General features: G+C 38.3%; 1 protein-coding gene across 1 annotated transcript in view; it reads left to right on the top strand.

Annotated features, from left to right (window-relative positions):
* LOC126093962 (uncharacterized) overlaps nucleotides 1-13,840 on the top strand; it is a 127,643-nt gene that overhangs the window by 24,669 nt on the left and 89,134 nt on the right. The window contains exon 2 of the mRNA XM_049908760.1: nucleotides 13,176-13,268. Within this exon, the coding sequence (XP_049764717.1) occupies nucleotides 13,176-13,268 (93 nt within the window). The remainder of the gene's footprint in view (nucleotides 1-13,175; nucleotides 13,269-13,840) is intronic.

Genomic DNA, 13,840 nt, shown 5'->3' with positions numbered 1-13,840 from the left:
ATTAAAAAAAAAGAAATGTAGCTGCAACGCTTATGTCTAATAGCCGAATTAATACGGAAATAATATATTAAACAGTCACTAAACCATAGGTGGACTAACAACAGTTACACTGTGACTGTCAAACACATGAATTCCACCTCCCCCCTCGCTCCCACCAGTGTGTCCTGTTGTACATACAACTGATCTTTTCTACGTGCCATGTATGGTAAGAGTTCGAGGGACACCGGATAGTGTTCTATACTTTGGTCCCCATTGCTGAAACAATGTAGTTATTGGTACCACACTGTCTGTGTACTGTTCCAAGTATGTTGACCATGACACTGTTTAACTAATTTTACCGAGGATATTTTTATTAAATGAGCATGAGGTGCATGAAGATGGTCTTTACACATTTGTTTTTCATTTTCTTACCATTATGTGTTTGTGTTTATTACATGTTGACAAAATAGTGCATATGTCACTCATGATTCCAGGGTTCACAATTGCCAGTGGGTTTTATATTTACCAGAGGTTTTTGATCAGTTTGTTACTTTTGTTTCGTGGAGGTCATTTGTCCCAAAAATTGTATTTACACATGCTGTTGCATATTTATACTTGGCTTGCGATTAGCATGCTGTCTTGGCTCCTTGATGTTATCTTTTATTGCTTACATAACTTTTATGACCTTCTACAATAACTTTTATAACCTATTACATATGTTTTTGTGCAAATTAATGTATATGTTTTCAGTTGCACAATTTAAAGTGAGCCAGATGTTATCTTTTGAATGTTCTACCTTCCTTTGTTGCGCGTGCACGAGGACATTGTAATCAATGGCACTTGTCACTTTTTCCACACATGCAGTGTCATGTGGTACCATGTTCACTCTTTCTACATGCGAAAGTGCATCGGCTGGAACATTTAGCTTCTCTTCCACATACACAATGCTGGTTGTGAACTTTCTGATGTAATGTAAGTGGCTGCTGCCTAGGTGAGTGTCGGCTGTCTAGATCATGTTTTGTCCGGCTTTGCCTTAAAGGCGTAGGTAAGCAGCTTATAATTCATATAATGGTGAACTGTCACCTATCTAATATCTGTCTGAATTTTTTGACTGCAGTGTAAGGGGCTTACAGCTCACAGTCATATGTTGGCCAACATTGCTGAGATGGTGACAACTTGTGTTTGTCGAGTGAAATGGACTGCCAGTACTTATCAATTTCAGTGTGTATACACCCCGGGACAACTGGGAAATCTGAGAACAAGCCAGGAATTTTTTCACCGAGGAGAAATTCAGGAAAAGCCTGTGAATTTCTTAGAATTCTGAGAATTTTTCATTACTTTAGTTTTCAGTTAAGTTTTTGTAATTTTGATTGGTAAGAACAGATATTTTGATTGGTAAGAACAGATATTCTGACAAAAATATTTACTTTGGCCCACTACTGTAGAATAATAGTGCAACAATGAAACATAAACAACAGAAACACAAAAGTAAAACTTTAGTTGCAAAGGAAATGCGCCATTTACAACAACAAAACACAGTGCACACACAGGCATCTACTGACAGCAAAATGTGTCAAACATTATGCAATATTTCGTAACAGCAAATTACTATAGATTTGTTTTCCTCCTGTGCCTCATTTCAATAAGGGTGACATCATAATTGTTTACATTTCTAACAGCTTGTGGGAAAATATTGCTAATGGTGGTTTCAGAAGATTACTTTCAATGTAAATTTCCTTGTACACAAGGTGAATTATGTTAGTGTGATGTGAGAATGTGCAACGAATTTCTTAAATCATTCAAAACACTAAGAAAAATTTCGGGCCTAGAAGACCAGCCATTTATGCCATTATTTAAAATTTTACTGGCACATTTGTGTTTGATATATTTTAAAAAGGTAACACATACTAAGAAGGACACAGTTTCAAGGCTAGTTTTTCGTATTTATTTTCATTCTTTCATAGATTACAAATTATGCAATAACGATGGCAAAAATGTATGAAGTGAGCTCTTGAGCAATTTCAGACTTAACTGGCTTTACTAGGGGTAACGTCAAAGTGCTCGACGGAATGTGTATTCAGACAGGTAATTCACAATATGACCAGTGCACAGCAGTGAAATTTATAATCACGCTTGTCAGGAATATTCAGCTGCAGCAATTTTCGCTGGTGCTCTTAGGATCTTACCTAACCACGCCCTCGGAAAACACAATAAAAATGATCAGTATCATATGTGAAAGCTTAGTTTTTCTTGTATATTAATTTAAACCATTAACATTTTCTATCTGTGTGTTCGCACTGTGTAATAGTGATGTTGCTGTTGGCGACTACATCATGTTTCCTATGCTCTTAATATCTGCTGTCACTGGCTGGAGAGATCACGTGACATGAGCTATGATTGGCTACAAAAGCTCCTCACAATCTCGATTTTAGTGCTTCTGAAGCTGTTGTGGTGTAATTGGTGGAATTCATGTTCATACTCAAATGCGTTATTTTTTGCAGGATTGCGTTTCCTGAAGTGCCAGAAAGTTCTATGCCAGTGTATAAATCTTTCACCATTCAAAGGACTAATAAGTTTTACAGCTCCAAGGGGAAGTATGTCGTCACTTATGATGGGAAAATGTAGTTTCATCCAGGGATAAGTTTATTTTCACCCAAGAAAGTGTGTTTTTAACTGGGAAATCCAAGATTTTTTTCCTTGTCTGCGTATACGCCCTGAATCTGTTACTGAAGTGCAGCAACAATGGCAGGATGTAGCAAGAATTTTGTCAAAAGGGAGTTTCGATTTGTTAAAGAGGACCTTAAAAAGACTCATGTATTTCATTTACTCTGAAAATACATTTATTTTTTAATTTTACGTGCATAATTTGCTTTTGGGTGGCCTTTGTCTATAAAATTAAGCAAGAAAAGCCTTTTGTAAAAAGTATAACAGGTATTTGAGAAATTCCCAAATGCACAATTAAATATTTCTTTGTTAGACAATATGACAACTCCACTTTATTGACAAATGAATTGAAATTCTATATTAGAATTTTAATACATTATATATTAATTAGGTAATATATTGTTAACAAAACACAGCTGAGTCTTCTAATAAGAGGTTCACTGTCAAAGAGCAATAGAACCTTAACAGTGGGTAGAATAACATAAAGTTAAACGGGCTCAAACCTCTTTTGACAATAGCTATTTTTCTCCTACTACATTAGCACACTGGACTCGCATTCGGGAGGACGACGGTTCAATCCCGCGTCCGGCCATCCTGATTTAGGTTTTCTGTGATTTCCCTAAATCGCTCCAGGTAAATGCCGGGATGGTTCCTTTGAAAGGGCATGGCCGACTTCCGTCCCCGTCCTTTCCTAATCCGGTGAGACCGATGACCTCGCTGTTTGGTCTCATCCCAGCCCCCCCCTCCCCCCCTCCCCTACTACAATGTTGCATTTACATGTACAGCTTTTCTGAAACCAAATCAGAATTCCATCACCACATTGAAGAATCCCAAGTTCCTCAATTCATTCTAAAATTTTATTACAGTTTCTTTTATTTCATTAAAATTTTTCAGTTTCCTTAAGTGATCAAGAACTTCTTTCTAAAAGATTATTTCAACAATCATTTTGAACCATGGCAACCTAATTTACTTACAAACACAAAGGAAATCCACAATCCTGTAGACCACACAATAGTCGACCGACAGCCGTGTCATCCTCAGTCATTCATCATCAGATTCAGAATGGTTGAACATGGGGCTGGCACATTGCACTCCTGGCCATTGATGACATTCCTCTCAGTCAGGTAGGTCCTCAGTTGGCATCACGAGACTGAGTACATCCCATTGCAGTCCTCCCACCAAGGAATAATTCCAGGCGGTACCAGGAATTGAATCTGGGTTCTCCACATGATGGTCTGTTGCTTTGACCACTTGGCTGCAGAGGCAGACTACTTTATAAAACAAAATGAAATACAAAAGTGCTACAAGCTACGGTTTTGGAATCTTAACATTGATTCACACATTGATTACAACTAAACTTCTAATCTATGTGGCATCATAAACAAATTAGTATTTATCCACAGTATATGCTGTCTTTGATGCTAATAAACTCTTGTATAGTGTACAATATACCTTGTCATTTGTATGATGTTTATTTACAGATACATTAGAATTGTGACAGTTGGGCTCACTGCTGCAATGATATTAGACATTTCACAGTACAGCATCCTTCTTGTAGTAAAACATGAAGACATGGTATATTGCTGTCCCCATGGAGGTAAAAAAAAGAAGGGAGATGGCACTATAGACTGGATGTTGTTTTGAAGCCAGAGTGGGCATGGCCTGCCACCATTTTAAGTAGCCCAGAACATTAATAATAATTAAGCTTTGTTGTCATTCAGCTCTGTAATTTAGTTTACATGAAATAAGTAAAACTAGAAACTACATATTAGAAAGCAGTATTTTTATCTTCAAAAAATTCGTCCAGTGTGTAAAAAAATTGTTTACTAGTAATGTATACAATTTAGCTTTAAAAATTTTCAGGCAATTCTTTAAAATCTACTCTTAACCTATTAAACATCCTTAGTCCAAGGACTAGGTAGGAGTTATGCGATTTAGATAATCTGTGATATGGCACATCTGCACGTTCTATTTCTAGTGTTATAACTGTGTACATCACTTGACATACAATAAAACATTATAGATGGATAAGTTTACTACTTTCAGACATTCCAGTTTAATGAACAGAGGTTTACAAGGTTCTGTATTATTGGAATCAGTTATTTTTCTTATTACTTTCTTCTGCAAGAGTAAAATGTCATTTATGTGACAACTACTACCACACAGTGAAATTCCTTATGATAAGATAGTGTGGAAGAAAGTAAGATTATGCAGATCTTACATAGTTATTTAGAACGTATCTTTTTAAATGTCTAATTAAGTAAATAAATCTTGAAAGGCTAGCAGATATATTTTTAATGTGTGGTTCCCAGGTCAATTTATTTTCACTAAGAACACCTAAAAATTTAACATTTTCTAATTCATGGTGATTAGGAATCTCTTTGAGGCTAAAGTTAAGTACCTGTGCTCTACTTTCATGTAGTAGGAAACTGTTCATTCTAAACCATAATGAAGAATGAGCAAGGGTATTTTAGGTTAATAATCCATTAAATTTCGGGCATGCAGCCACGCAAATAAAATTTCTTCTACTGATATTTCGGCCGCGTATCGTCCGGCCATCTTCAGAGCGAGTCACAAGACTGACGACAAGGTGCCAAGCGCGGCCTTATATGCTCCAGCGCGGCGGTACTGCGCATGCGGGTCACAGATGCTGCGCCGCCTGTGGCGAAAGCGTACGGACATTCGATATGCTTATCGATGTTTGATCGGCGGCGGTGACACGGTGACGACTTCTCTGCAATTTAATTAGTCCAAGAGCCGGATTCCATGCTTTGTCCAAATTAAAACCTTTATCTCTGTTTATTAAATTGTTGGCTAATCAAATTTCTATGGCTTCCTTGAACACAGATTCCCAAAAAGAAGAGGTGGATGTTAAAATCTTCACATCACTGTAATTCATGGAATGACCCGTATCAATACAATGTTCGGCCACAGCTGACTTGTCTGGTTGTAATAGGCGTGTGTATCTTCGGTGCTCCACACACCTCTCATGAACGGTGCGTGTTGTTTGACCTATGTATGACTGCTCACAATTTCCGCAAGGAATCTGGTACACACCCGCCTTACGAAGCAATAAATCGTCCTTCGCAGAGCCGAGTAAAGCCGCAATCTTCGTGGGGGGCCGGAAGATCACCTTAACCGAAGATTGCGGCTTTACTCGGCTCTGCGAAGGACGATTTATTGCTTCGTAAGGCGGGTGTGTACCAGATTCCTTGCGGAAATTGTGAGCAGTCATACATAGGTCAAACAACACGCACCGTTCATGAGAGGTGTGTGGAGCACCGAAGATACACACGCCTATTACAACCAGACAAGTCAGCTGTGGCCGAACATTATATTGATACGGGTCATTCCATGAATTACAGTGATGTGAAGATTTTAACATCCACCTCTTCTTTTTGGGAATCTGTATTCAAGGAAGCCATAGAAATTCGATTAGCCAACAATTTAATAAACAGAGATAAAGGTTTTAATTTGGACAAAGCATGGAATCCGGCTCTTGGACTAATTAAATTGCAGAGAAGTCGTCACCGTGTCACCGCCGCCGATCAAACATCGATAAGCATATCGAATGTCCGTACGCTTTCGCCACAGGCGGCGCAGCATCTGTGACCCGCATGCGCAGTACCGCCGCGCTGGAGCATATAAGGCCGCGCTTGGCACCTTGTCGTCAGTCTTGTGACTCGCTCTGAAGATGGCCGGACGATACGCGGCCGAAATATCAGTAGAAGAAATTTTATTTGCGCGGCTGCATGCCCGAAATTTAATGGATTATTCATTACGCCGCGAGAAGTTGAAAATGCACATTTTAGGTTAATGTTTGCAATGTGCTTAGATCTGTGCTTTTATTTAGAAAACTTCTGTCATTGGTCTACAATATTGTGTGAGAATTTTGTAAATAAAGACAGATCATTAATCATTAGTAATAACAATAAAGTTCTGAGCACAAACCCATGTGGCACTTCAGACTAAACATAAACCAAATCTGACTTTGCATTGCCATTGCACACAACTTGTTGGCGGTTCGCAAGGAAAGATGTAGACACATTTACACTGTTGGCATCAAAACCATAGTACTATAGCGTATTCAATGAAATATAGTGCACACAAAATGCCATTGCCACTAGATGCGCAGTCAGCTGGGGAAGCATGGGGAGAGCGGCAGTGGTGGGGAATCGCTCAGAGCGCTGTAGGGAAATGCCGGGTGCTGGATGGAAGTGCCATTCTAAACTCAAGCCTACACTCATATTTTTGGGAAATATTAAGTGGGGCCCCTGCATGCCCACAGTTGCAAGGTGACCATTGAAAAATATCTGTCACTTCTTCATTTATTAGTATCAAAAAAAAATTCTGCCAAAAATCCAGTGAATTATTTTTGCCTGGTTTGTTAACCTTTTGTAACTTTCATAGAATGGTCATAAGTGGAGAATTCTGAGTAGATCCTACACACTTCTCTTGTTGCGATGTTAAAATTTGCTGCTCTTGCCAAAACTCACCAGAGTTTGTACAGTCTCATCTCACTAAGGGTATGTTGTGTAGACGCAGTTGTGAGAGAATTTTGAAACTGAGTTTATTAAGTTGGGAACTGAGGAAAAGTAAGGTCAGCATCTTATGAAAAAGCACACCCTCGGTACAAAATAAATGTGAAATTAAAATGAAATTACAATGGAATGAATACCCCTAGCTGCATACAGGCATTGATATATGAGGTGCGACAATAAAGTAATAAGACTGGTGTGTGTGTGTGTGTGTGTGTGTGTGTGTGGGGGGGGGGGGGGGGGATGTTGCTTACTGTTTTAGTCAAGTTTAGTGTTGTCTCCTTCAAAGTAGTTCCCTTCTGATTGCACACACTTTTTCCAGCGCTTCTGCCATTGATGGTAACATTTCTGGAATTCATTTTCTGTAATATCCTCCAGCTTTTTGGACATCTTGTGTTGTTTGAAAAAGGTGTCCCTTGACCGCCGTTTTGACTCGTGGAAATAGAAAAAAGTCGCACGGAGTGATATCTGGTGAATAAGGTGGCTGTGGTAGTACTAAAAATTGTTTTGAGGTTAAAAATTGCTGTACTGACAGAGCAGTGTGGGATGGCGCATTATTGTGATGCAGAATCCAATTATCAACAATGTTGGCACAGACACGAAGAACTCTTTTACAAAGTCTTTCTCAAATTTCTTTGGAGTAATATTGGTTAACTGTTTGTCCAGGAGGCACCCACTCTTTACGAACAATTCTCTTGGAATCAAAGAAGCACACAAGCATGCATTTCACGTCCACTGCAGTCTTCACCTTCTATATTCGTTCTGCCATCACTAAACATTTTATGCCAATGAAAAACTTGAGCTCTTGACATAACCTCCTCTCCAGAAGCCTTATGAAGCTTACCATAAGTTGTCGTCGCGTTTTCACCCAATTTAATGCAAAAAGAAATGGCATACTGTTGCGCGATATTATGCAGTTCCATTTCCATGACGAGAGACACAAACTCGTGTTAACTTATTACAGCACAACTCACGACTGAGCAGTTGCATCGATGTGCCGCTTGGACTAGAAGCAGCTTATCGACCAAGGTCAAAGATATTGTGCCTACACAAGCCTGCAGTGTTGCCACATCTTGCAAAGAAAATCAGTCTCATTACTTTATTATCGCACTAAGTCAACGGGAACAGTTCAAAACGTATGCCCCGACCGGGACTCGAACCCGGATCTCCTGCTTACATGGCAGATGCTCTATCCATCTGAGCCACTGAGGACATAGAGGACAGTGTGACTGCAGGGATTTATCTCTGGCACGCCTCCCTTGAGACCCACACTCCCAACTTATTGTCCCGCACTATATTCATAGTGCCCCTGCCCTTTATACTCATTACTCACGGCTTTTTGCAGATTCCCGTTTATATATATGAAGGTGGTATCTGTTCTTTCGGACATGTCCATCGTTGACCATGCAGCTCTAGCAATGTAAATATAAATGTGTAACTGCCTCACTTATGTTGTTCCAAAACCCATAACCATTTCTCATTTCACCAGCTATTTATGGCCCTTAAAAATTTCATTCTTTCCTGAGAAAAGTCTGTGGTTAGTGGGCTAACACAGTAGGTAATGAAGTTTACCATAATAACCATACAGCTAAATACTCTTCTCTTTGTTTGCTATCATTTGCCAAAATCTCATGTTTATATCGCAAACCGTTTATGAAATATGGGGGATGTTGTGGATATTTCACTCTGGTTTTATTACTAGTGTGGTGCAATTGCAAATAAGTGTGCTACGTCAGATAAATTTTCTTGTGATTGGTGACAGATAGAGACCTCCAGTGAAGTCTAAAGAAAATTTCAACGTATTAGCTAAATTACATGTGCAGCAACATAATATGCACCAGATGCAAAATCATAGCGACCCCTACTTTTCATTGCAAACTTTTTCATATTTTGTGCCTTGTTTTATTTCCAAGTAAATATCACAATAACTATGACCATCAACAAAATTATGGGCACATCATAATGAATCTGACATATAAAGCTATAAGTAAAGTAAAAATGAATTTTTTTTTACTGAATAGTTTCTGTAAAATCGTTTGAGAAAAATTGCCGGGTGCATGTCGATTCTGTCATCGCTGACTGACCAAAAGCTGTCAAATGCTTGTTGGCCTCTCCTTCTGAACAAACAAATGAACTCGCCCAGCTCTTTGGTCGAAAACTGGTCGCTGTGTATCAGCCACCATATCCTGCACGACCTGTATCATGGTATATGTCAGCGGTTGGCAACTGGCGGACCATGGTCCACGTCCAGGCCATGGAAGGTCAAAAACTGGTCTGCCAAAAATGTTACAAAAGTATAAATTATGTACTCTGATTATTTTTAAAAAATATTTTTCTGTAGGTAACAATTTGTTTGAGTGACACACTAATAATTTTTTTTCTGGTAGTGTACAATTAACTGCTGAATACGTAGATTTCTTAATGGTTGGTTATAGGTAGATTAAATACACAGGTGCTATGCTGTGCAGTGCAGGAGAGTACGTTGTAGAGCGGTAGAGTGGGGACGGAAGGGAGCAAGCTGGCTGGACGGCGCAGCATGTTATTTTGATCCACATAAAAGCTCTGTACACATGAGTGCAACACAGGAATTTCATTATTAATATCAATCAGGGAAAATTTAGATACACCAAATTTGAATGAAATTGTATGATAATCACTGAAACAAAATGAAAGGGGAACTGCCTCACGGGTATTACCATGGCAGTGGCCTGCCCGGAAGGCACCGCCATCTTTCAAACTCTGGCAATTGCGATTGCAGGGAGGCTATCATCAATGTGTGCACAATGTGGGCATACTGTTTGGTTACTGGTGGTATAACTAGAAGATCCTGGACTTCTGCTGCTAGATCCTTTGTGAATACTGCAACCACAAGATGTATTTAGTCTGGTCCGCTGAGATTTGTGCAGGGACAAACTAACTATCTAGCTGAGCAAACCATAATGGAGGATTATGTTGCCAGAATTGTCACACTGTTAACTGCACTGCTGGCTGTCAGTTCAGTTGTGACTGGTGAGTCGTTCATTCTTGTTTGGGAACAAGCGCAGTGCTGCTGGTGCAGAAGTTACAAACATCAATGTTGCGAAACTGCGCAGAATGCTGAAGCCGATGGAGATGTGGTGTGTTGTAGTCTGTTGGGGACACCAAATTTGTGGATACTCATTAACAGCTTACAGGTATACAAATACGAATGCACATGCAATGTAAAGCATGGAATAACAAATAGAAAGTAAACCAAAGAACGATTGTATTAATACAGCTTGAAACTTCCACTGCATGGAATGTTTATGCACCACTGTACATTTCTGTTGGCAGAACATCAAACAAATCACTACAATGGTTTTAGTGCTTTCTTGATTTATTATTTTTATGTTAATTTGTCTGTCTGACTTGAGAATTGTAGTTTCATGAATTGTTGTTTGGTAATCAGGACCTGAAGATGGCATAAGTGTTGTGCCGAAACTACTTGATTGAAGTAAATTTCTCTGGTGATATGGCTGAGGTGCTTCATTTTCTTTATTTGTGCATAAAATAAACATGTCAGAAAATTTAATTCTAATGAAATTCAATTCAAAGTTACAGTTTATCTATGGTTCACCTCTGTGGTTTCTAATACATTCCAGCTGCATAATCTTCTTTGTTTACATGTTCCTCGTCTTCTCTCTGCCTTACCTTGTTTCTCCTTGTTATTCTGGCCACTGTAGTTGCCTCAGAGACCCACTTTTCAGCTTTGGTCACTCTTAAGAAATCGACTGCCATCAGTAATTGTCTCATAATGAATCCAGAATATATTCCTAACGACTCTTGAATTTCACACTGGTATCAAAACATATTTTTGGAGTCACAATAACTTTCAAGAACAGCCTAAACTTGAACTACAGAAATGTTAATAAGCAAAACAATTCTGAGAAGCCAAAGATAAACAAGGGAAAACTTGAGAGCATTGAAAAGTGTATCTTCTGACTGGATTATGAACTAGAAAAACAGTTTTATAGTATATGATTCTCAAATGGGAATCTAATGACAACATTTGACATGTGAAAGCAACAGAAACACGGGTGTTGCCACAAACCAAGAGATCTTTAACCTGGTTTCTAACAATTGTCCAATGTCCATTTCTATTCTTTTAGCTACCATTTTTTCAAAAAACTCTAAACATCGATTTAAGATAAAGAAACAAAACCCCAATTTTTTTAAAGGTGGTGTGTGTGTGGTTCAAAACTTCATAGGGAACAGGTATAGCCCAGAGTATATCAACAAGGTTGAGACTATATTGATGGATCTCAAAACACTGGACTGCTCAGTTAGTTTGGAGTTACATGTTTTTAAAATTCACACTTGACTTGTTCCCTCCAAACTTGGGTGTTGTGAACAACAGGATGATAGATTCAATCAGATTATAGAGGTCAGGAAGTGATGATACCAGGTAACTTAGAATGTTCAGATGCTGGGCAACTAATGCCGGATGCTTCAGTGTGAGCACAGGGAAATGCCCTATAAGAGGAAAAGTAGGGGCTACACCATGGCAACTAAGAAAGGTTGGAATGATTGAGATTAGTGCAAGTTTTGTAGCACATTCTCTGTATGCACCTGTTCACTGCATGTGTGTTTCAATATGTTGTTGTTTTAACCTCGTTTTATGCTTTAGCATGTTTTGTGTGCCATATGTATGTACTACTTCAATATGTGATACCAGTATTGGTAGAGTAAATGTTGGTGACAAAACTGTGGCTGATACGATGTTTTGAGTATTATTTTTTTAATTCAGGAGGCAGAAATACATTAAAAAAATGTGCATTTGTGAAAAAAGTTTTTTCACTGTTGCATTGTGTAATGAGAGCACGAAAAGAAAGATCAGCCCCATCTTTTAGACAATAATTAACACAATCGAGTCTGCCTATCTTGTTAGCACTTGAGGTACAGGGGAACAGAGCTATTATATATGGTTTCTCTGTTATAATTACTGCATTAATTTTTAAATTTTATGTGCAGATATTTTGACTCCAACATGACAGTTATGTAATAGAGACAATCTCTTTTTTTTTTAATGTGAAATGCATATGCAGTTGCGAATATGGACAACCATCAGCTGTATAATGGAATGATGAAATGAAAATTTGTGCCAGACTTGGACTCAAACCCAGATTTCCCACTTATTGCAGTTGGTCCCCTTGCCATTAGGCGGCTGAGCATGCCTCACGCTGAGACCCATATTTCCATATGTTGCCACATGTGTCTACAACTTCTACTCATACGTCCATTACTATATTTCTGTGAGGAATTCTCAAGTAGCCTAGTGCTAGGGTGTGACTTATCGCGAGTTCAAGTCCCAGTCCAGCACAAATTTTTGTTGTCGTCATTCTATTATATAGCTGAAGGTTGTTCAAATTCAGAACTGCAAATATGTTTTGTGAATTTAATAATGGCTTCTGTCACTGCAGTGCCCATTCCTTTGCACATGCGTGCATGTCCGAGGGACCTTGCATCGTATTTCTGAACAACACGGCCACTACAGTATTGTATAGTTCCTCTTCTCTTCTAGTTATGTGTCTTAATACCTAGTTCCAAGGGAGGCACTTTCCACCCAGTATACTTGAGACCACCAAATTTATTATCCTACCTATGAATGAAAAATGCACATGTAATTTTCTCTCTTTGTTTGGGAGAGATTGAAGCTAAAAACATTTTCATTAAGGGCTTCTTTCTGGTGGAGGTTTAGTTGTTAAAAAGCAGTGCATTATGAAAAACCGAGTGTGTGCTTGGTTACATTTACAAGTGTTTTGATGTAAACCAGTAATAATGCAACAAATCTGTTCATAAGTTGTTGATGTTGTACAGTCATACAAATTTGTTCACGTGTTCTCTCATGTACCAGTGAACTGAAGTGTCTTGTGGGATAACAAATTTATAAAAATGCAAGTTGATGTGACTATGGCATTTATTATTCCCATTTATTATAAAAATAAATTTACTTTCATTATTAAATTGTTGTTTTAGTTGCCTGAAGTTATCAGATGCCAACCAGAAGAAGATGATTTTGCTGAAGCTTGGTGTGAAAGGAGTGCCCTTCCTTTCAGAACATTGGCTAAGGTGGGAGAATTGAAACATCTGTTATAAAATACTTGTTTTGAATTTTTATTAGCCTGTTCAAGGTACTCTGTAAATAACATAATGGAGCAGAGAACATTCAGGTACAGAAATGACTTTAAGAATTGACTAATACTAATCTTTTCTTTCCCATCAGGAACTTATTTCTATCTTTTGAAAGAGGCCATTGTGGAGTAGCACTCTTATTTGTCTTCTCTCTGTGACAATAAACATGCTATTCTTTTTCTAGGACTTGGTGCTGTTGTTAGTAAAATGATTTGTACATGCATCTAGTAGTGTGGAGGTATTCAGTTTCACTCTTTTTAAATAAGTTAAATTGTTCGTGGATACATATTCTGTCTTTGCAACTAAATGAAAGGTAGTTTGTTTTTTGCCATACTTGTTTCAGTTACAAATATGTTAACCATGTTACATTTAGAAACTTGTGCTAAAAAAGTTGTTTCCGATCTTAAAAACAAAGGAAACATCAGAAAAATAACATAGTAACGTGTTTGTAACTACTGCATAATGCATTTATTATTTAAAAACAGACATATATTACAGGCCACTGAAGA

This window comes from Schistocerca cancellata, chromosome 1, assembly GCF_023864275.1.
Source record: "Schistocerca cancellata isolate TAMUIC-IGC-003103 chromosome 1, iqSchCanc2.1, whole genome shotgun sequence".
Classification (NCBI taxonomy): Eukaryota; Metazoa; Arthropoda; class Insecta; order Orthoptera; family Acrididae; genus Schistocerca; species Schistocerca cancellata.
This window is presented reverse-complemented; position numbering and strand designations above follow the sequence as displayed.